Below are 23,381 nucleotides of genomic sequence, written 5' to 3' on the forward strand. Positions count from 1 at the left end.
GTAGATAGGTAACAAATGTATATTTTACATTATGTATATTTTGTCCCATAATTTTACAGTTGTCACAATTTAAAAGGAAAATACTAAGTTATACATAGTATAAAAATATGCTCTCTCATTGGGTGAGGGGGTGGTGTTAATGTCACTTTCTAGCAGGCTGAATTAAACGTCCTCATAGGTTAACTTTGGGCAACTCAAAATTTGGGCCATAAACAATTTAAACTTAGCTTAGCTTGTTGTCATTTCTTGACCTGTTCTATATAACAAGAAATAAAAACAGACAGCACTGTAGTACATTGTTTTAACTTATTTTGTAATTATATATATATATATATATATATATAGAGAGAGAGAGAGAAAGAGAGAGAGAGAGAGAGAGAGAGAGAGAGAGAGAGAGAGGGAGGGAGGGATGAATCAAGAGGCAGTGAGCCATCTATGGCCATCCTCTGTATGCACACTGTTGATTGGCTCTTCCTTTTGCCGCCATGTGCATGCATTGCGTGTGTGTTCTATGTGTGTGTGAGGGCTTGTGACAGGTGTGGGCGCTCTGACAGGTGCACATGTCTGGAATGAGTGGCATAGCTGCCGGCCTCCAGGGGGCCCCTGTGGCGGCCCCACGCTGGCTCCTAAACTGCCGGGCCCTGCTTGAAAGCTCCCTCTGCCAGCATGGCCTCCCATCAGTCCAACACTGCCTCTTTACCCTTCAGCGCCTAACAGCCAGCGCAGTCAACTCCCCCAGCACTGTACTCCCTCCCCCACTGCCCTACCTGAATAACAGCTAGTGCAGCAGCAAACCTAAATATCACTGGAGCTATCCAAGTTCTTTTAAAGACCACTCAGCGCCAAGAAAGCCAGGAGTTATAAACATGGTGGGAAGACAGGTTGATGTTGTTGTTTTATAGTCAAGTCAAATGAAGTTAATGAATAATGGTAATTAACAATGACCCTTCTGAATAATAACATTACTATTCCTAGGATAATTTAGCATTATATTAAATTATTATAGTAAAACCTTTTAACCTACTTAAACACTGATAAAAGCTTATTCCAATAAGTGTCAATTGTCATTGTCAAGAGTGGTTCTGTGAATTATGATGTGATTTCACTTCATAAAGTGTTATGACAAATGATGTTTGTTGTAATATGCCTTTGTAGATATAAAATATTTTTTTGATGTGTCCAGGACTTGGTCTTCACTCACCAAGACAGTACAGCCCTAGTGTAACCATTATCCTTCAGCCATAGTTCATTGAAACAAGTGGAGAAATTCTTAAGTGCAGATTCCAAACTTTCAGCTGAAACCACATGTTTTTTCTAAGTAGAAGAGGAGATATTTCATTATGGTTTTTATTTGATTAAAACTTATTTTTATATCTTGATCACATTTTTATCATTGCTTGGCATCAAAACAAACATAAAAAATATCAGAATTGCAGACTTAAAGCTGGCAATGCAGAATGCAATTTGAGTTTGAATGTAAATGTTATTCATTGCATTTTCGATGTAATCAAATATTTAATTACATAATTACATTTGAAGCACAATAACTCAGTACTAGGCTAGTTTTAGCATGTAGACCTCAATGTTGCAGCCATTTTCCACTCATAAAGAATACACACAATTTTTTAATGGGTTTGGTCACAGCATAGTAGTGGGATAAAATAAAGAAAGGAAAAAAGCAGACATCACATATGCCTGCCTCCTATACAAGCAGAATATCTTCAACCCTTCTAACACATGATTGTTATATATGCATCACAGTGAAGATGGAAAATGAGCCTAACCTGCCTCATCTCACTCTTTTCGTCAGTGTTCATCAAATCTTGGCGTCGGCAGAGTAAATTTAATTATGGGGTGTGTGATGCAGACAGGCAGATGAAAGAGACGCTGTGTGTGTGAGTGCGCTAGCTGTGTGTGTCGTTAGCAAGCTGCTGCGTCCCCCATATACACTAATCTCTCTTTATTATAGCCAGTCGCGCTTTGCTTTGATGAGGCATCGTACTCGGCTATCTCCCTTTCTAGTTACATTGTGATAGTTGAGGCTCCTTTAATGAAGTCATGAGAGGACACAGTTATTTATGTACCTGAAGTATGCAGAACCCACCAACAAGCTCATTTAGGAAATGTTTGTGAAATCTCTGTAGAACACCAGATTGTGCTGTATTCACTTTCTGTTGAACAATCATAATAAGGTACAGTACAGACATGTTCTTCAGACACTGTTTGTCCTCCATGTGAGGAATGTGTCATTTCTACTAGAAGGTGGCCATCAGGTGGCTAGAAGGGAAATTGCTAGCGCTGCAATCAGGAGAACTGGACTTTGAGAGTGGCTTTAAAAGAAGTCACCATAATTGCGTTATTAAATATCTTTTTTTTTTTATGTGTCAATGTTCAGGACATTGTGGTTTGAGTTTTATCTCCAGCTCACTTGTAGTGTGTGTGTTTATGTGTACAGTGAAGTCAAGATACCTTTCTCTGTTTTCCTTTTTGCTTTGAAAAATGGATAAAAATGCAGATAAGAGGTTTCGTTACAAACAGTGACGATATGTGGTCCTTAAATGGAAATTCTACCAGTTTTCCAAATAATTTGATTGTTGAGATGTAAACAAACTTAGTTAACATGTTCTGATGTGCACGGTACAGAAACGTACTGACTCAGATTTCTTTTACAGTGGTGATGATAAGAACTAGAGGTTGTGATATCTACAACTTAAATATAGTCGTCAACTGATTAAAAAAATACATTTCAAGCTAAAACATATCTGTATTATAACTTCCATAACACAGAGTCTCAGGCATCAGGCAGCATATTCATAATTATTTCATATAATAACTTTCTGTGAGGGAGCAATGATGTATATCCTTATAAGTCTATGACACTTAAACTTATAAGCTTACTATTATGTTATTACAAAAGTAACTAAATTAAACTATTGATCTAATGTATTTTATGCATATGTAAGTAATGTAAATGTTCGGATCAAGTCAATTCAAAGCAGCATTTTTCAATATTTAAGCCTTACACCTTATAGATATGCACTTTCTCTTCCCGATTTTGGCTCCATGGCTGATTTTTGATCTATGTCCACCCGCTGTGTTTGCAGACATTGCGAAAGAAGGGCCTAAACGGGTGTGACAGCCCGGACCCAGACGCAGACGACTCAGCTGGTCACAGCCCTGAGTCCGAGGACAAGTATCGCAAAATCAACGAGGACATAGACCTAATGATCAGCAGACAGAGACTGTGTGTAAGTACCTTCACTCATGAACATCACTCTCACTCGCCTTCTCTCTCCCTCTTTCTCTCTTTCTTTGTTATCTATGGCCTTCAGGCGTTGAGCAAGAAGAACAAAGGTGGCGAGAGCCCGGAGCTCGAGTCTGCTCTCGCTCTCACTCCGCGCACAGAGGAGAAATACAAACAGATTAACGAAGAGTTTGATCATATGATCAAGACTCATAAGATCCCTGTAAGTACAGCAGCTGCAGAGGAGGGCGGGCTGTGAGCTAATAGCCATTCAGACGTGCTAGCATAACGCTAACCGCTATCTCAGAAAAACTAAAAAAAAGCTTAAGGTTTGAGATTAAACTCACAATTACCTTTATAAGCTAGCATGCTGCTAACTAAGCTAAGTAGATGTTGACATTTATTCATTTGCTTGTTCCTTTACATTCTGTTGGTTTGAAAGTTTTTCTTAGTTTTTTCTTTTTTCCCCTTGATGAGTCCAATTATGCCTAGTTATGTGTTGAGCCTTCATAAGGCAACAGTGCACTCCAATCTATGGCATTTCTGTTAATTCCACTTAGTCAAATACTCATTTTAACCCTATGTACAGTTCAGTTAGAGTTTGTAGTGAAGTGAAACACTGTCTAAGTTGGTAACATTAGCCAGTTAAGTTTGCATGGATTTCCTCAGAGCATGCTAGTTGAAAGAGTGTGCTGGTCCATGTGTCTGAAATAACTCAGCATAAAAACAGCACAGCACAAAGAGCCACTGTCCAACAGATATGTACATACACATAAACACTACAAGACAAACACGCCAAAAATAGTAATGCACTGAATTTACTTAAGTATGTATAGAATTTCCACATGAATTAAAGATATAACATCAACACAATTTCGTCTTTCAGTCTGTATCAACTTTTGATATCGTGCTGATGTAAGAAGTTTTTTGCATCTAAAAATAACGTACACATTAAATTCAGTGCATTATTTTTCAGTGCAGCACTTCCAAATAGAACTCACATGTAATGTTTACCATGGCGACCTGTTAAAGGCTTTGATGTAGATGTATGGAAATCCACTACGGACATTTTAAAATTGTTTAAATACAGTACTGTGCAAAAGTCAGAGACCACCCTTAATTTTTTCATGTACCAGTTGTCCACCGTCACAAAATAAAGTAGAAAACATATATTTAAAGGGAAATTATACAGAAGCCTCACAACTAAATACAACCCCAATTCCAATGAAGTTGGGACGTTGTGTAAAACATAAATAAAAACAAAATACAATGAATGCAAATCCTTTTCAACCTATATTCAATTGAATACACTACAAAGACAAGATATTTAATGTTCAAATGGATAAACTTTATTGTTTTTTGCAAATATTCACTCATTTTGAATTTTATGCCTGTAACATGTTCCGAAGAAGTTGGGACAGGGGCATGTTTACCACTGTGTTACATCACCTTTCCTTTTAACAACACTCAATAAGCGTTTGGGAACTGAGGACACTAATTGTTGGAGCTTTGTAGGTGGAATTCTTTCTCATTCTTGCTTGATGTACAACTTCATAATGCGCCACACATTTTCAATGGGAGACAGGTCTGGACTGCAGGCAGGTCATTCTAGTACCCGCACTCTTTTACAACAAAGCCACGCTGTTGTAACACGTGCAGAATATGGCTTGGCATTGTCTTGCTGAAATAAGCAGGGATGTCCCTGAAAAAGACGTTGCTTGGATGGCAGCATATGTTGCTCCAAAACCTGTATGTACCTTCCAGAATTAATGGCGCCTTCACAGATGTGGAAGTTACCCATGCCATGGGTACTAACACACCCCCACACCATCAGAGATGCTGGCTTTTGAACTTTGTCTTTGTGCTGATAACAATCCAGACAGTCCTTTTCCTCTTTGGCCCGGAGGACACGACGTCCATGATTTCCAAAAACAATTTGAAATGTGGACTCGTCAGACCACAGGACACTTTTCCACTTTGCGTCAGTTCATCTCAGATGAGCTCAGGTCCAGAGAAGCCGGCAGTGTTTCTGGGTGTTGTTGATATATGGCTTTCGCTTTGCATGGCAGAGTTTTAACTTGCACTTGTAGATGGAGCGACAAACTGTGTTCACTGACGATGACGATGAAGTGTTCCTGAGCCCATGTGGTAATATCCGTTACAGAATGATGTCGGTTTTTAATGCAGTGCCGCCTGAGGGATCGAAGGTCACGGGCGTTCAGTTTTGAAATTCAGATTTCTCCAGATTCTCTGAATCTTTTGATCATATTATGGACTGTAGATGATGAAATGCACGTTGAGAAACGTTGTTCTTAAACTGTTGGACTATTTGATCATGCAATTGTTCACAAAGTGGTGAAACTCGCCCCATCCTTGCTTGTGAACAACTGAGCCTTTCAGGGATGCTCCCTTTATACCCAATCATGATCTGTTTCCAATTAACCTGTTCACCTGTGGAATGTTCCAAACAGGTGCTTTTTGAGCATTCCTCAACTTTCCCAGTCTTTTGTTGCCCCTGTCCCAAATTCTTTGGAACGTTTTGCAGGCATCAAATTCAAAATGAGTGAATATTTGCAAAAACAATAAAGTTTATCCATTTGAACATTAAATATCTTGTCTTTGTAGTGTATTCAATTGAATATAGGTTGAAAAGGATTTGCAAATCATCGTATTCAGTTTTTCTTTATGTTTTACACAACGTCCCAACTTCATTGGAATTGGGGTTATATATGACCTTTTTCAGTATTTAGTGTGTCCACCTTCTGCCTTCATTACAGCTTCTGTTCCTTTTAGAAATCTTGCTTTCAGTTGTTCAAAGAAATCGCCAGGGATCATTTTACACACCTCAAAAGTTCAACTCAGTCTGGGAAGTTAGTTGAATTAAAACAAGAAAGTTTTTAAGAAGTGTTTAAATCCATCAGTTCAGGGACCCCTAGCCAGTTCTCCTTCTTATTCTGTTCCAGCTCCAAACATATATATGCCAGTCAGTGCTGAGCAAATGGAACAAAAGAAAACAAGAAAAATGTGGACTGGCTATGGCAGAACCCACAGTACGCGACTAGTCTAGGGTGGGGTCAGGGTCAGGGATGAGTCGGCCATTGTGTCGGCCATGGTGGCAGCTTGGTTTGCGGTCACCATGGCTGGGCTGTGCTCTCAGAGTTACAGAGGAGAACAGGAAGGATGGCACCACACAAATAACAGCCTGCCGAAGAGATGGAGAGAAAGAGAGAGACAGAAAGAGGCAGAGGGAGGAAGAAAGCTGACCCTACGCATGATCTAGAAAACACAGAAGAGGAGAAATGATAGGACTCAGGGTGGAGTAGTAGATAAATTTAGTGGCAAAACAAAGGGTTGTTCAAGATTACTAAAATGTGAAGACTTTGTTTGGGATTTTTGTGGAAAACATAATGGGGCACACCTTAAGGCGGAGGAAGGAGGCGAAGAAGAAAGAAAGCGTAAAGTGAACACACAAGGGAAAGAAGAGCCCTCGTTTTCAGAGACCTTCAACACCGAACAAAAATATTTGCCTAGCTCTGTGCAAGTGATTGCTATGGCCTTGCGGGCAGAGAGGGAGAGAGAGAGAGACAGAGAGACAGAGAGAGAGAGAGAGAGAGAGAGAGATAGACTGACAGTGAGTGAAAGAGAGAGAGAGAGGGAGGGACTCGTCTCCGGTTTCTGCCGGCTGATGCTCCCCCAGATGAGCACTTACGGACCCTTAGGACACATGGCTGCAATTAGGGGGCTATTTTCTCCTTATGAAACAACATGGGGGAGGAAGAGCTCACTTGCCACCGCTCCTCAAGGTTAAGCCTCTCTGCTAGAGTGACATGGTGAATGAGAGAAGATCATGCTCTTCCTCTCTTTCTACGTCTCTCTATCTGCCTCTGTTTCTTTCATGTACTATCTTTCTCCATATTGATTTGAATCCCATTAGGTAACAATGGAGAGAAGCAGACTGTCTTATTCAAATAATTCAAAGCATTATGAATGTACATTTACCAAAGCACTTAACTTGATTCAAGAACACTTGATTGCTCTTGTTCTCTCTTTTCTGTAGTACATAAACAAGTTGTTGTAATAATTGTAGTTCTGCTTTTTTACTAACTCTTGCCTTGTCTATATGTTCGCCCTCTATTTCACATTAGGCTGTTCCCCCCTCCAACTACGAGATGCCCGTGTCCATCCCTGTGAGCAACCAGATCTATAGCCACCCTGGTGGTTCCCTAGGCAATCATAACCTGGTCCCATTGGCCCACCACAGCCTACAGAGGAACAGCATGTCCCCTGGAGTCACACACAGGCCTCCCAGTGCAGGTATCATGTACAAGAACTACTGTGATGTCCTTTTGGATGTATATGTGCCAGCTTTACCCCTTAAACTGCAGGCATGTTATACAATTATTTATCTTATGACCCATATCATGGAAGCGAAAACCAATGCATTTACATATACTCACCTATATTGATGCTGAAGTTAAAAGGAGTGTTTCAGCCGAGACTGCTTTTTGAATGAGGCACAATACAATGCAACCAATCAGAACAGAGATCGTTCACATATATCAGTCTTAAAAGCAGAGTAAAGGCACAAGCTCAGCCTCTAAAAGCCTCTGTAATTCTAAGGGATCAACAGATCGGAAAATGGTTGCGTAAAAACGTACTTAAAGCCACACAAACATCATAACTGGACATCAGGGATACAAAAAATTAATTAAATGCAAGAGAAATGATGAGGATATGGACACTTACTACCCATTAACTGTTATGTGTTATTATGACACTAATGTATGAGTTAATGTAGTTCTGAAAGTGAAAAAATTACATTTAACTGATGAGTCATTATCGTTTAAGTGGTTAATACTTTATAATCTTTTGACATTTTGCCACTGACAACTCACGTTAACCCCTAGAAGTTAAAACATTTTGCATTTACTTGTAATATTGTATTATATAAGTTATATTACACTTACATTTAATTTACAGTGTGTCGATAGGTTCAACTCTGAACTTTTTTCCATTTGTTTCAATGTTTTAAATAACAAAATAAATGAAGACAAATTTGTTTTGTTTTCCTTTAAATAAATATTTCACAAAACAACTTTTCATCATATTTAAACAATGACAAAATGTAAATATGGTAACAATTGTTTTGAATTTCAACATGATTTCTCTGCTCTATTTCAGTCCACTACAATTGAGAAGCAGTTAATTTCAAATTACATCATGCTTTCCTTATCAGCTAAGAAGGGCAAATCCTTTGACCCCACTTTCAGAGTTTCAGACATTACAAATTACTTCCCTCTGGCCCCGTACTGCCATGCGTTGCCTTTAACCAAATGTAAATGTGGTATCAATTGGTGACACACAGTCACCAACCCCATCCCCAGTTTGTTATTGCTGTCCAAGTCTCTGCCTTGGTAAGCTAGGGGCTCTCCCCCTCAGCCCTGTCATTAGCAGCCATGCTCTCGCCATGCAATCAGCCGCCCATTACAGGAGCGCTGGCTAAATATGAGCTTTGGCCCAGCCCCACGTGTGCTGCCCAACCACAACCGCTGCACTGCCGGCTTAAAAATAAAAATGTGTCATTTTTCTTGGACGCTGAGGCCCAGCCTCTCTGGCCACAGGCCCCCCACCCCCCATCCCTTTGGCTCTCCAAAAAAAGTGAAAAAGGTGCTGTCTTTTTCATTCGTACACACTCTTTTTTGTCACCTCAGTTGGCCTGTTCCGCTCTCTCTCATACGGTTGGAAGAAGCTGAATAAATGATGTGACAGGTTTGAAGGAAGGATTTGTGGGAGGATATGGACATCAAGTGCAATGGGCTGATTGAAACATCTCCTCACTCTCTTTCTCTCTCTGTTCCAGGTAGTCTTATGGGGGCCGATTTGACCACAGGCCCTGGCACCAGTGCTGGTAAGGATGGCATCCCCACCTACTACAGTATGTCCCCTCTTGTTCACATCTTTTATACAATGATCATGCTTTTTCTTCCAGCTTCAAAAGACCACAAAAAGAAAAAAGTTTAGGAAAAGCCAGAGGCTGCACTAACCATTTCCTTGTAGACTGCAGTGATTAACTTTCACTTTAGGTTTTAGGTGAGAAGGCTAGAACAAATATAAATGTAGAATAAACAACAAAAGCTGTCAGCTGGCCCAGCTGAAATAGGGTATACCGGTCATTTCTGTTATACATAGTAATTACAGTGTAATAAATGTTAATGCAAGTTAATGACAACTATTTTCGAAACTTGACCCATTTTGTCCGGACAAATAACAATTACTGTGGAACACTATGCATGAAGCTTGATGGGCGCAGTGCAATGAAAACATTTTGCCTCAATATGTCATCTGAGGTTTGGCTAAGCCTTACATATACACACACCGTGTTTTTCAGAGCGCGCAAAGAACATTTAGTCTTCGTAGCAAGGATCGTAAACACTGGTAGTCTTTTGTAAAGGGGTAAACAGCATTATGGCTTGGCTTTGCCTTTGTTTGACCCCTCGCCAGTGTTTGTTTGCCTTACCTCTAAGCATCTGATCTAAGCAGAACACGGCAACACATGTAGCATTCGCTTCATCAGGCCTGTTTGTGTTTGGCTACTTCAATTCTTGTTCTCGTATAGGATAAATGCTAGCATATGTCTGGAGCGCAAGGAAGTGTGTGTTTGGATTTTTATTTTCTTTAACTAGGCCGTAAATAGCTTTCGGAATGTGTGTACGCATGTGTGTGTTTAATCCACTTGAAAGGAAAAGTTATAGTGCATGCAGACACAGACTGGGGCTTTGACTTGCGGTTGCCTCGGAGACAGCTTATGTATGCATATGTGTATGCTTGTGCGCATGTGTGTCTATGTATGTCTGTCAGAACCACTCAGCAGTGGTCACCACAGAAGCATGGCTTCTATATAAAAATCAGGACAGTAGCTTCTTGGAATCTGGCATGGGGTTCACTCTAACACAGCTGGCTAACCTTGTCTGGCCCTGTAGTGCCCTGGGGGCCACTGCAAAGGGGTGAGGCTGAGGTCCCTCTGTCTATCCCTGTCTCTTTACTGTCCATCGCATACAAAAGTAGCACTTATGGTAGTAGCCCTTCCGTCCACACTCAAAGCCTGCAGCGGTCCAATGCGGCCATTGTGTCATGCCGAGGCCGAACAGAGGGCACAGTGTGGCTCTAATGCAGGCTGTCCCACTGGAAACAACAGCCTCGAAGAGTCATGGGGCGCTCAAAGACGTCCCATTCAAGTGTCCTTCAGATTCATGTCCCAAACGTAAAAAAAGACAAGATGAATATTCAGTCTTTTTACTCGAATATGCTCTTAGTCATGACTGAGGGTTTTTTTTTTGTGTGTGGCATGCCAGCTGTTTAAAAAAAAGCTCCCCTCAGTCAGTGTGAGAAGACATACTAAGTGGATGAAATGACATTACAGTAAATGATGAATAACACAACGGAGTCTTAATCATAACTCGTTTGGAAAATAGCACAATACCTCGTGCTCCGGCCTTTTTCAAACAGTGTGTTTAATATGACTCGATCATTTTCCATTCAGATGGCTATTTATGCGCCAAAACCTGCAGCATTCTCAGACAACCGCAGTTTCTCTGCAAACAGTGTATGTGTATATGCATGCACTACACTGTGTGTCACAAGTCGATTAGACATGTAAGAGTCTGTGTATGTTTTAGAATTTGGAGAAGACCCCACATCACGTCTTATGAGCACAACTGGCCAAACCTGTTGAGCTTACATATTATTTCGGTTGGTAAACTTGGGCCATGGCCCAAAACCTCAAGACCAACAATGCATATGGAGAGCAGGATCCAATATGCTCGTTAAACCATGACAAGGAATCAGCGACACCGTCCAGTTTGCATTTAACCATGGTGGTGCATCCGCTAGCCCCTGTAGCCCTTACACGGAAACTCAGGCCAAGCACATTTACAGTTAGGCTTCTTCTGCGAAGGCCCAAAAATAGCCTTGGGTTCTTTATCAAATGTACACATCAGGGCTTTTCGTGCGGGTGGAGGGGACCGCTGGTATATGGCCAGCTGTAATTTTAGCACTTCCCCATTGTGAGTGAAACAGGAGGCCCTTGGGCACTAGCTGATGTGGGAGAGAGAGAACCCAACGATTCAGTTTTGGAGCAACATAACAGTCAAAGATTGTGCATTTAATTTCTGGGATATTGTCTAAATTGTCTAATTTTTGTACTTCTAAGTTGTGATACTGTGCAGTAACACAGGCAACTCAGAAAAATACATTATTGGAAATTTTCAACTGACATTAAGAAGAAATCAAGTATGGTCATTAAAGTATAGGCTAAATTAAAGTTATGAAGTTAAGTGCTTGGATTCTCTTATATCAAATCAAATCGCATTTATTGTCACATCACATTTACACTGGTGCAAAGTGAGTGAAAATCTATGGTGCGTAGCCCCTTTATCAAATTTAAATACAAAAATATATAATTATAAGAAGAAAAACATGTATACACTGACTCTGAATATACACATATACATAATATACACTACACATACACACACATTCTCCCTCAGGGTCGTGGGGAGGTGGGGTTAGGTGGGGGGGTGGGTTGGGGATGTGCTGGAGCCTATCCCAGTGGTCATCGGGCGGAAGGCAGGATACACCCTGGACAGGTCGCCAGTCCATCACAGGGCAGACAGTCAGACATATACAATCACACACACACTTACACCTAGGGGCAATTTAGCATGTCCAATTGGCCTAACTGCATGTCTTTGGACTGTGAGAGGAACCCGGAGGAAACCCACACAGACACAGGGAGAACATGCAAACTCCACACAGAGAGGACCATGGTTTGAGGTAGATAATAAATGCAATACAGAATACTGATATAGAAATCTTCCAGACTGTACAGGATATGGATAGAAGATGTATAAGATGTCAATCTATATGTCCAAGTACATATTTGCTAGATTGAAGGTGCAATCAAAGTTTGAGTTTGATGAGATATTTATTCATTTTATTTTCCAGTGGTAAAACCAACTGTAAAATCCACTGTGAAAACATATTACCTGTAATAACTTTTTTCCAGTGTCAGTATTCTATGTACACAATCTCAGCACATTACTCTCATTTGTGCGTATTAGCTTTAGCCATCATATTAGCTCTAGCCATCAATTGTCACTTCTTCTGCTATCGGAAAAGCATCACAAACAGATTTGGAGCAATACTGAATGTACTTGTAGGGCGGCCTAATTAGAATATTTCTTATATTTTGTAATTGCTTTGTGTAATAGATGTCCCTAATTTAACCTCTTGCACAGAGTGAACACTCAAAGAACAGACCATTCTAGCTCTTAGAGGAACTACATGACTTTTTTTCCTTTGATTTAGCAAGTCTCATTGGACGAATGCTTATGGTGGGTATGTTTATAGGGCCGACCCACAATGCAGCACTTTATACCCAAAATATTTGAAATCGTGGAGGTAGTCTTTGAAACCTAAAGCATCGGCCTAGTTTCTTGATAGAAAAAGTTAGGATGAATAAATCTGTTTTTGAGAGGGAAGGGGATGCATTTTCTTCTTTCTCTCTCTCTCTCTGAAGCCTCAACAATGATGTGTGGTTGTTGAGTCTTCAAGTGTTCAGAAAAGTACCGGAGCCAGCTGCTCTCAGCCTATACTTCACTGTGTATGAAGAGGAGGCAGGAAATACATCATTGGAAATAGCACACACATGCACAGAAACACACACACTCCCTCACAATCTCCTGGTTCCCAGCCCGCCTCTCCCCCCTCATTTTCCTCGAATCATACAAATTGCGCTTTCAAGACTTTTCATTTCAAAACAACAAAAACCGTTGCCTTCAAATTAAAGAAAGATCACCGGGGAGAAATTGCCGAGGACAACATCTGCGTCTCGTTTTCCCCTTCAGCATATGATTAGGAAGTTCATTTATGTCTAACGTATAATTCCTGCCCCTCTTTTAAGTGGCAGCGAGTGTACAACGCTTCATGTTTTAACCCTCAAAGAAATAAAGTGGGTTGTGGAAAGAAACAAAGACACCATACTTCTCTCTCCCTTTCCCACTGTAACGTACCCCTCTGGGTTTGGTGGAGTCAGTGAAGTTGGGGCTAGGAGCCGTGGATTAGGAATGTAGATTGCCAGCCCTATCATTCTTTGGTCCTTTGCTGGTCAAACCCACAAGGATGCACATGTTCTTATCCTTGATTGCATATGTTTAAGAGTTAACAGGTTTTGTCATTTATGAGGGCTGCTTGCATGGCAACAGGAAATGTCAGTGGTAGTCTTCCTTTTTTTTTAATGGCCTTCACATGAACTGTGGAATTTGCAGTACAAGAAGACAGAATCAAAGAAATCTCACCCAAGTACATTCTTTAAAAAAGATACCACAAAGGGTGTTTGAAAAAAGAGTTCTGTGAATGTGAAGTAACTTTTAAAGGTTCTATACAATTTTAAGGATTCTTACTTATGTGGCTGATCTTTACACTTTAAAAAGATTCTTCATGTTTAATCACAAAAATGGTACTACAAATATATATAGCATTGTCGATAGTTTTTTTAGTTTTTAAGTTAAGGCTGCAATGCGCACAGTGAATCTAGTCTTTCAGAACCCTTTCTTGAGTTTCTCTAAGACTTCTAAAAATGTAGAAGGTTTTCTATCATCACAATCTAGTTAACTAAGCTTGAGAAGCATATTTTCACTTGTACTGCCAATGGTACTTATTTCTTACCTGTAACGTATTAAGAATCAGCTTATAAAAGTAGCTTAAGCCAATGAGTACCAAGGGTTAACAAGTTTCCTCTGTCTCCTCTATTCACCAAACACCTGCCTCTTTACTGCAAAACCACAGCAGGAACAAGTGAGACTCATCTCTCAAACACACGCACTCAGCTCTTGACTACTCTAAAGATAGCTGATGGGAAGTATTTGCCTGCTGAGGTGAGATGACTGGGTTTATATGGGAGTGAAATGTTCACACAGGCATCAGACAGACATTGCAGTCCCAGTGTACAGTGGATGGAGCCAGACTCTAATAGAATTGTAACCTTTTTTATCCTGAACTAAACAGAAAAGCAGTCGTTGCACATGTATTAATTACACCACACCAGAGATGTGTTGTGCTTTAAAACTGCTTTCCCCATTTATGGTACTTGAAAAATCATGCTATAACATCAAGGGCTGGTTTCCCAGATCCAGATGAAGCTTAATACTAGACTAAAATTATAATTAATAATACAGTCTAAATAGTCTGAATTCATCCATTTAAGGTCATATTGAGATTTGACCACATATACCGTATAGGCAAAAGGAAAGGCAAATCCAAAAGAACTGAATTTAAAACTACCAAACTTCACCTTCATTTGCTCAGGAGTGTTCAGTTCATGGGACCTAGGGTGCAGGCCAAAATGGGCTATGTTCTAGGAGAGAGCTCCTTCTCTGTGGTTTCCTGAGAGCTGAACGAGAGAGTATGTATGGTGAGGGCTTACTGCACATGAATGACTGCTTAGCTGTGCTGAAGGCTATGTGAAATCATGCGGCACTGTCGCACCAAAAACTCACGTTTCTGGTGAAAGATGATTGAAGATAGTTGCAATGCGCCGGAACGCGTCAGACTTAGCTTTAATGGCCATGTGTGGTGAAAGGAATCTGGAATAAAGCAATGTGTCAAAGACAAGTTTGAATGGCTGCTTTATAGTAGATGACTTGGAAATTGGCATATTTTGGTTGAAGGGTGCAGGTCAAATGGAGCTTAGTTAAACACTGTGGTATGGTGAAAGCTTGATGTGCCGTATTTGGCAATATGCTAGAGTGCCTGACTCTCTCTCTCTTTGTCTCTCCTCGTTAGGAAATGGCTACGGAAACCACCGTAACTCTCCAGGCTTGCTGGTGTCCTCTGGAGGCATGAACAAGAACATGCAGGCTAAGTCTCCACCACCTATGAACCTGGGCATGAACAGCCGCAAACCTGACCTGCGCGTGCTCATCCCACCTGGAGCCAAAAACAACATGCCCTCCATTGTAAGTGGCCTTAACTACTTCACTTCCTGACTTAGAACAGAGAGTTCATGCTGCCCTATCTTCTTCTTTTTCCCTTCTTTTCTCTTCTTCCTTTACATTAGCCTTCTAGCTTTAGCTAGAAACTCCCTTAAGGACTTTGTCTTCCATGCTAGTCAAGCTAGGTAGTTCCGGCCCTTAGATTTACCTGTAGGGCAGATTCGTAATTTGGCTTGAACAAGCACCACTCTCAGAAAATGACACTAATTGTGAATTTACTACCCTCCCCTCTTTACTGCCATCAGTCTGAGGATGTTGACCTTCTATTGGTAAGTCGGACCCAAAGCAGTAGTATGACCTAATAAACACAAAGGCCATCCTTCATCTGCCAGCAGTCATATTAGATTAGTACCAGTGTTAAATATGTTTTGAGATGATCACATATAAACTGTCCTTACATGCTAAGCAAGAATTCATCTACTTTCTGATACCCACACTATGGCTGAACAACATAATCTCCATGGGTAACTTTTGACAAGCAGTACCTTATCTGGCAAACAACGTTTAGTCCTACAAGACAAATGACAATATTTCCAAGGAGCTGGAGTGACTCCTAGTGGTCGATTTCAGTCAGCACACCCTTGTCTCTCCTGCTGCCTGCCAACGAATCAGTTTAGCTCCCTCCATCTCTGCTTCAGCTCCATACAAGCTTTCCTCAACACACAGAATGAAGGACATGAGTGCATTTCTACCTCATCAGTCATCATTCCAGCAAAAAAAACAGCCCCACCCCCTGTTGTTGCTGATCCTGTTGCCTTGGAGACCGTATGGGTTACTATAGAGACCGAGCACCCTGCAACGGGTTGTAAATGATAGGTTGGAAGAGTTCAGTGGTGCTGCGTGTCAAGTGATTAATTTCTTTTCACAAGTTTGCTTATTCTCTTGACGTCTGCAAGGAATAAAGAGAGTTTATGTGGCTGACATTTTTGTCTACATGTTCCCCTTCCTATTCTTACTTTTGTTACAGAACCAGAGAATAACCAACTCACAGTCTGCACAGTCATTGGCCACGCCAGTTGTTTCTGTGGCAACTCCAACTCTACCAGGCCAGGGAATGGGTGGCTATCCTTCAGCTATCTCCACCTCATATGGTACCGGTAAGTAGAACACACAAAGCACTAAATGTTCTCCGTTCACACACTGAACTGAAGTGAGTCTTACTGTCAGCATCTTACACAGATTTTGCACAATGAAACTAGCAATAAATAAATATTAAATAAGTAATACATAAATCTGAATTTGTATCTCTATACAGTACAGCATGTAGTTCTGCTCTGTACTTAAACACTTTAGATTTTAAGAGAAAAATAAGGGTGACGTGCATATTGTCTTTTAGAATAATCCCTTAAATTTTATGCATGTTTAACTAATTGATTTGCTTTGATGTAAAATACGCCATTCAAGAGAAACTTTAAGTGAGAATTATTCTCAGTTGTGGTGACAGGAACCAGATGTCTTGAACATTTAATGCCTCAAAAAGTCTACAGAAATCTAATACATGAAAAGGTTATGAGAATACATGTTCTGATGCCTATTTGTATGCAAAATATTAGATGTTTAAAATCAATTGTTTGGTACAATGTGAAGAACATACCCATGAGCTTGGTATTTGCAAACAACTTGGTAGACCGCAAAAGAGTAGTGGTTGAAGTGTGAAGAAAAAATGAACTGATTAGGAACACACTCCAGGATGTGGGCATAGATGTGTCAAAAAACAAACATAAAAAGAAGAATACATCAGTATGATCTCATAGATTTTACCACAAGATACAAACCACTGGTACCACCTACGGTGTACTTAAAAAAGCCTCTAGCATTCCAGGACAAAGTCTTGCAAACAGTGAAGAGTAATTTATAGAAGATTGACTGAATAAGTGTATGAAAGGAACTGCTCATGATCCAAACTACCTCACCCATGAAACATAATCCCATGAGTTTGTATGGCTGCTAGTGAAACTGTATGAAGCAGCAGCTGGATGAATTCTTGATACTGGATGATACCTTCTGTCTCACAGAAAGACAATGGCTTGAAACATACTACTAAAGCAATTATGAAGTTTTTGTCAGGTCCTAAAAGTGTAATGTTCAAAACAGTCACCCAACCGGAAGCTCTGTAAGCTTGCATTCCACTTGCTAAAGGGTAAAAAAGCCACCAAAACAAGCAGTGCTGCAGTACAGAGCTGAAAACCAAACAAAAACGGTGGCAGTTTCTGACACACGATTGCTTTTGGAACAAAGGCTTGCATCTCCATTTTTTGACATTTTCATTTTTTCACATCATTTTAAAATAATCTGTCATTTCCACTGTGTCAGAATTTCATGATGAACGGACCACCAGAAATGGTCCAAAATGACACTTTATACTTCTTTTCTGTTCTAGAATACTCTCTGAGCAGTGCCGACTTGTCATCTATATCCGGTTTCAATAGTGCCAACACCCTGCATCTGGGCTCAATGAGCGGCTGGCAGCAGCAGCACCTCCAAAACATGCAGCACTCTGCTCTTGGCCAACTGGGGTGAGCCTCAGCACATCTGTACTTATGTCAAAGAAGCGATAAGGACTTTTCACTGCTAGCCTTAACTCTTTCATTATGCCTTCTCTTTCACTTACCTTTGTTTCACATATTTTGTAATTTTAAAACTCCTTTCATATTTTGTCTTCTTTTTATAATGTCATTTGCAGCTTAAAGCCTCAGTCAGGGACTGGACATGATCTCTGAAACAGCTGCTAAATAGAAGACACAAAAATATTCTAATGTCACAGTTTAATTGATCTATTCATCATGAAATGTTTATATAATGTAACAGGTAGCTGTTATTTTCAAATGGTGTAAAAATGTAAAAAGTAAAAAGGTTTGTTTTCTTAAACAGTGACAATATGCTAAGTCTTTTGTGGTTACGTCTTTGCTTACTGTTCTTTAAAGGCTGACTGTTCCTGATTTGGGCTTTAAAAATATCAGAACAGAATAATTTATGTACTTAATTTACAGTTAATAATCAATAATTTGTGTTTCAATATGTATGTTCATGAGTGCTTGGGCACTCGTCACATTCTGTAACCCCCCTTCGTTTCCTTTCCTTCCTACAGAAATTGCACTAGCACTCACTTATGTCAGGGTTCAAATCTCTCCCTGCCCTCTACTCAAAGCCTGCACATCAAGTCCGAACCTGTTTCTCCTCCTAGAGACCGCTCCAGCAGCGCAACGCCTGCCGGCTACGCCCCGCCCCCTCCCCACCAGCAGCAGCACGGGGCCCCGCCCCCTCAGGCACGGCAGGACTCGGGCCGCTCACCGGCCGATAGCCTCAGCAGCTGCGGCAGCTCACATGAGGGCAGCGAACGGGATGAGCACCGGCCTGATTTCCACTCGCCCCTGGGAATGGGCCGCCCCGGCCTGGACGAGTGCGACAGCCCATCCGTCAAGCGAGTCCGCCTGTCCGAAGGCTGGGCCACATGATAAGCTCTGCCCCAACACCAACACCTCAACAGCCCTTTGACCTTGACCTCGGCCCACCTGCGATGCATAATGCGCCGTCACGCCATTCACACTCTCTTTTTCTGTCCTTTTCTGACGAGTTGTGACCCTCCCAGTCCTATCAGTCATTATGTAAACAGGGAGGAGGTGTTTTCTCGAAATTAGCTATAAGGTTTTTGTTGTCCTTTTTTTTTGTGTCCAGTATACATATTGATGTAAATGATGGGTGTCGGTAGGGGAAAGGGTGAAGGGGCTAGTGTAAGAGGGTTAAGAACAAGGTTTTTAGTGGGCGGGGTTACTATGCATAACTTGTGCCGTGCGTGGATTTGACTTTCAAGAATTACCATATATGCATATGCATATGTATTTACACGTGTGTGTAGGTGTACATATATGCATAGTAACAAAAGCAACTAAATGTCAGGTACTCTTGATTTTTTTTTTTTTGTAAAAGTACTTTCCTCAGCGATATTCAGCCATGGGAGAGAAGCTCAGCTGAGGACTTATCGCCGAGTCGAGACAGGCTAGCACTTGAGTTGCTCTACCAATACTATGTGTACAGATTCACTTTTCTTCGCCACTCTCTTCAGAGTGTTCCCTCGCTAAATGTATGTTATGATTGACAATGTCATGTTGCAGGTTCAACGTATTGTACATAGAGAGTGGGCGGGGACAAGGGGGAAAGGGTCGAGGTTGCCAGACATTGCAGATTTAACACAAATGAAAGCTTTTATGCAAGACTTTTTGCTTTTCAAAGGATTGTACAGGTATACAGCCCCTAGGTTTTAGTCAGGGAAAAGCAACCTTTCAGATCATTTTGACGAATCAAGCTCTTCTGACGAGGAGCGTCAATAGCAAGATCGAACAGCAGTCGGTAGATGAAGGACCATACCTTAAATTAAGAGCCATGTTAGTTTATTCTGATTAAATTAAAAACCTAGGACTTGCTTTAAATGTTCAGTATTTAAAAAAGGACAAAAAAGAAACAATTGTATGATACACTTGCTTATATTTTCTTATAAAAAGGAATACAATGCAAAGCATTTTTGTGGCTTTTTGTAGTTTATATAAGCCAGAATGTGTTTTGATAGCTTTGCTTATATGAAAAACAATAGTCGTACAAGAAGGAGTAACCTTGGGCTTTTCAAACCTAAGCCATGACATCTGAGAACCCTTGCTTTGCTCAACAGTTTGGATTATTTTGTTTTGTTTTGTTTTTTTTGTAGAGGTTTTTGTTTTTAAACGTGTATTTCTAATTATATTGAATAATAATATTAAGATTCTTTTTAAAAATCTGTGAAATTAACATGCTTGTGTATAGCTTTCTAATATATAAATATATATGATAATAATTATGGTCATAGCATTTTTTTTCAGTGTGAGGTTACATAAGTACAGTTGCACATGTTTGTTTTGTCTTTTATTTTTCTTTCTTCTTGCTCCATACAGAATCTTTCAGGGGCAAACCCAGCCAAAATGTCAGATTCAGCTTCAGTTTTTCACCCAGCAATTCAGCAATGCTCATGAATAAGTACTTTGGGAAAGATACATAACAATGGTATGATGTCACTCAGGTGAGGAAAGTGAATCCACTGAAATAAGCACACTTCTGATCGGTAGTACTCCCATTTTTACTTTGAATGGTCAAGTAACAAGAGTCAAAATCTTGTTATTGACACATTCATCAAAGTTTGACAATGAAATTTCTTACTAGTTTCTGTACCAGTGGTTCACCTGCCTGTATTTATATCTAATATTCAGTGAGCACAAGATATTTATCCAAATGTGTGCTTTGGTTAGGAAGAAGCACAACCTTTCTGATATTAAAAACCTTTAGTCTGTGAACACCAAAGCAGAATATATTCAAACTCAAATAATGAACAGTTTCACTTGAATTGACATTGCACTGAAAGATTTAACAGCATGAGAGACGAGTAACGTTTTTTTCTATTTGTTGTGCCGTCATGGATTCAAGGTTTTATCTTAGCTGGTTTTGTGAAACCTTTGGTCATATGTGTCCAGCTAATTTGTGCCGTCATTATCCATTTCAGCAACACAAAGGCCATTCAGTACACGAGGCCCATTTCTTCTGATCGTTACTACATCACTGGAAACCATCTTTTACAATGTGCTTCATATGATTCAGAGATTGGACATTTCTTGATATCTTTTCTACCAAAGACATGGAGCAGAGTTCTTTTTGGCTTTGTTCTAGTCCATTTTCTTTGGGTTTGAGAAACGTATATTTCTTTTGCTTTGGCTAATTTCCAATAATACTGGTACCTCATATTCACCCTCCCAGTACCTCAAATTACCATTCAACCAATCATGACAAGAAATGGGATATTAAAATAAAATTGAGAAAAAAAAAAAAGAACCCAAGTGTACAGTATTGTGAAATATTAAGCCATTGTTTGTTCTATAAATCTCACACAGCGTCCACGTATGACTCCCTGGTTCATCCTTTTTGGTTTGCTGTTGTTTTCCTTAAAAAAGTTGTTTCCATTTAACAAAAATACAAATAAAAAAGTAAAAAAAAAATCTGTAGTAACAAATGTAGCTTGTATAAACCTACCGTGGGTAAGGTTGAAAGGAAATGTGTTTTTTCTGTTTCTCTGTCTTTTTTTCTTTATCCTTTTTCTTTTTTCCTTTTTTTTTTTTTTTTTGAAACCAGGAGAAAGAGGCTTTCAGCGGCATAAGCTGGACTTTGTCGCCACTTGAAGACAAGATGTCATTAAATTAAAAAAACACATCTCTGTATCTCAAGGGACTTGATTCAGCTGTATGTAGTGAAAAATTAATGTATGGATTAAAAAAATCGTTTCTCCTGCTGGGATTCAAAAAATGTATTTGTATTTTGCAGAGAATTCAGTAAAGTTACTGGCTTTCTTAGTTACCACTGGTGCCCTAGTGTGCTTTTGTTTGTTGTGTGTTTTATTTCTCTCACTGTAAGCTCAGCTCGTGAACGCTGGTAGAAAAGATAGATGGATATGCGTGGCAGTGTTTACACTGTATAATACAATATTAAAGGAAAGAAAAAAGTATTTAATTGGAGCTGGACATCATATAGAAATCATGTAGAAAACACATGGAAAGTATCTTCCTTTCTTTAACTTAAATGGAAACACTAGCCTTCAAGACTCAGCTGTAAATTCAACTTTTTAAACTTTTTTATTGTTCACATTTTTATTCATATTTATTCATTTTCACACTGTTATTCATGTTAATGTATCATCGCTGTAAGAACACTTTGTACCTCCAAACTGTATACAAAGTTGGTACTGCTGTATATAACCAGTAAATAACCAGTTTTGTAAATGAGATACGTGAGTGTAAAGATTCTTAAGGTTTCAAGAAGCTTTACTTCATGTAGAGGCTCTTCACTAAATTAAGAGTTCTTGCTTTTACATTATGTAGTAATTCTTTAAACTTTAAAACGGTTCTTCACTCTCACACATTTACAGAAATTATTCTTTAAAGAACCATCCTTTGAAAAGTTCTTCAGGGAACCAAAACAGTTCTTCACACAAAAAAACCCTTTTTTACTACATCCTTATGTTCAAAAGTGTAGGAGAAGAAAAAATCTTAAGTGTAGGTTCATATAACAATATTTTGATCTTTTTAGACCACTTCTTTTGGCCCAGTAATCAATCATGCAGGAAAAAAATATGATAATCATGTAAAAAATTAGTTTATTGATGAAAAAATAACGAATTAGTGCAGAATGTCATCTTGAAGTCGAGGATATTTACATTTCAAACAGAATGGTGAACCAGCTCTGACTGTGTACACACCATAGCTGTCTATGTTGGGTTCTATATTTAGGTACTAGGTGTAAGAAAACTTAGAATAAACCACAAACTTTGGTACCAGGCAGTTCACAGAGTGCCCAAAATAGAAGATTTGTGCTTTATATGGTCAGTGCTTAAAACCATAGACGAATTTCCAAAATGTATTAAAAGTGACCTGCCCTCCGAAATAACAATATTCATGCACAGCGAATATGTACTTTGCCTACAAATGCTGATGTGTGCGAACACTTGTGGCTTCACATTCCACTCCTAAGTTTCTCCTGGCAGCGCTCCATTGCTTTTAATATCTCTCAAATAACCTCAGAATCGCTCAGGGAGCTGGAGAAACATGCGTATTAACACATGCTCCTCTAATTTTCACTCATCAGCTCCGGAAGCGAGTGTGTTCTCACTCACTCTGCAAGTGTGCAGGATGTACAGCGCAGCATAGAAAAGCCACAGTCTAACACTAGAAGTTCCCCTTTTCTACTTTAGGGCCAGGGTCCTGCATTGTACAGCTAACCTTAACCATAATGAGAAAAAAACACAAAGCTGACCAGGCCAGGCGTAAATAGGTGATTTCTAGGGACATTATCCCAAAATGTGCAGTTACGCTACTCTGACCTACTACTGTGGTCAGGGACCACACAGGGGCTGTGCGGAGCTTCACCGCCGGCCGTCAGCCCAGTGCAGGCCCACCCACACTCTGCCTCGTGTGTGGGCGCGGTGGTGCTGGGTCAGGCCGGAGGGAGAAATGCCTACTATAGATTTTTGACCCAAACAGGTTGGGTAAAGTCTCTTAATATGCAGTGGTAAGATCATT

The 23,381-nt window shown here is 40.0% G+C and overlaps 1 protein-coding gene across 9 annotated transcripts in view; it reads left to right on the top strand.

Annotated features, from left to right (window-relative positions):
• Positions 1 to 21,663, top strand: part of mef2cb (myocyte enhancer factor 2cb) — a 90,635-nt gene extending 68,972 nt beyond the window's left edge. For 2 of the 9 annotated variants that reach the window (XM_037531682.1, XM_037531681.1), the window contains 8 exons: positions 3,105 to 3,248; positions 7,390 to 7,558; positions 9,105 to 9,179; positions 15,086 to 15,258; positions 15,540 to 15,563; positions 16,262 to 16,391; positions 17,675 to 17,810; positions 18,383 to 21,663. In XM_037531682.1, coding sequence (XP_037387579.1) covers positions 3,105 to 3,248; positions 7,390 to 7,558; positions 9,105 to 9,179; positions 15,086 to 15,258; positions 15,540 to 15,563; positions 16,262 to 16,391; positions 17,675 to 17,810; positions 18,383 to 18,749 — 1,218 coding nt within the window. In that variant the 3' untranslated portion in view covers positions 18,750 to 21,663. Of the gene's footprint in view, positions 1 to 3,104; positions 3,249 to 3,286; positions 3,468 to 7,389; positions 7,559 to 9,104; positions 9,180 to 15,085; positions 15,259 to 15,539; positions 15,564 to 16,261; positions 16,392 to 17,674; positions 17,811 to 18,382 lie in introns of those variants that run through there. The other 7 variants (XM_037531688.1, XM_037531687.1, XM_037531685.1 and 4 more) reach the window with 7 other exon arrangements.
• The last annotated feature ends 1,718 nt before the right edge of the window (positions 21,664 to 23,381 follow it).

The sequence above is a fragment of the Pygocentrus nattereri genome, chromosome 20 (assembly GCF_015220715.1).
Source record: "Pygocentrus nattereri isolate fPygNat1 chromosome 20, fPygNat1.pri, whole genome shotgun sequence".
Classification (NCBI taxonomy): Eukaryota; Metazoa; Chordata; class Actinopteri; order Characiformes; family Serrasalmidae; genus Pygocentrus; species Pygocentrus nattereri.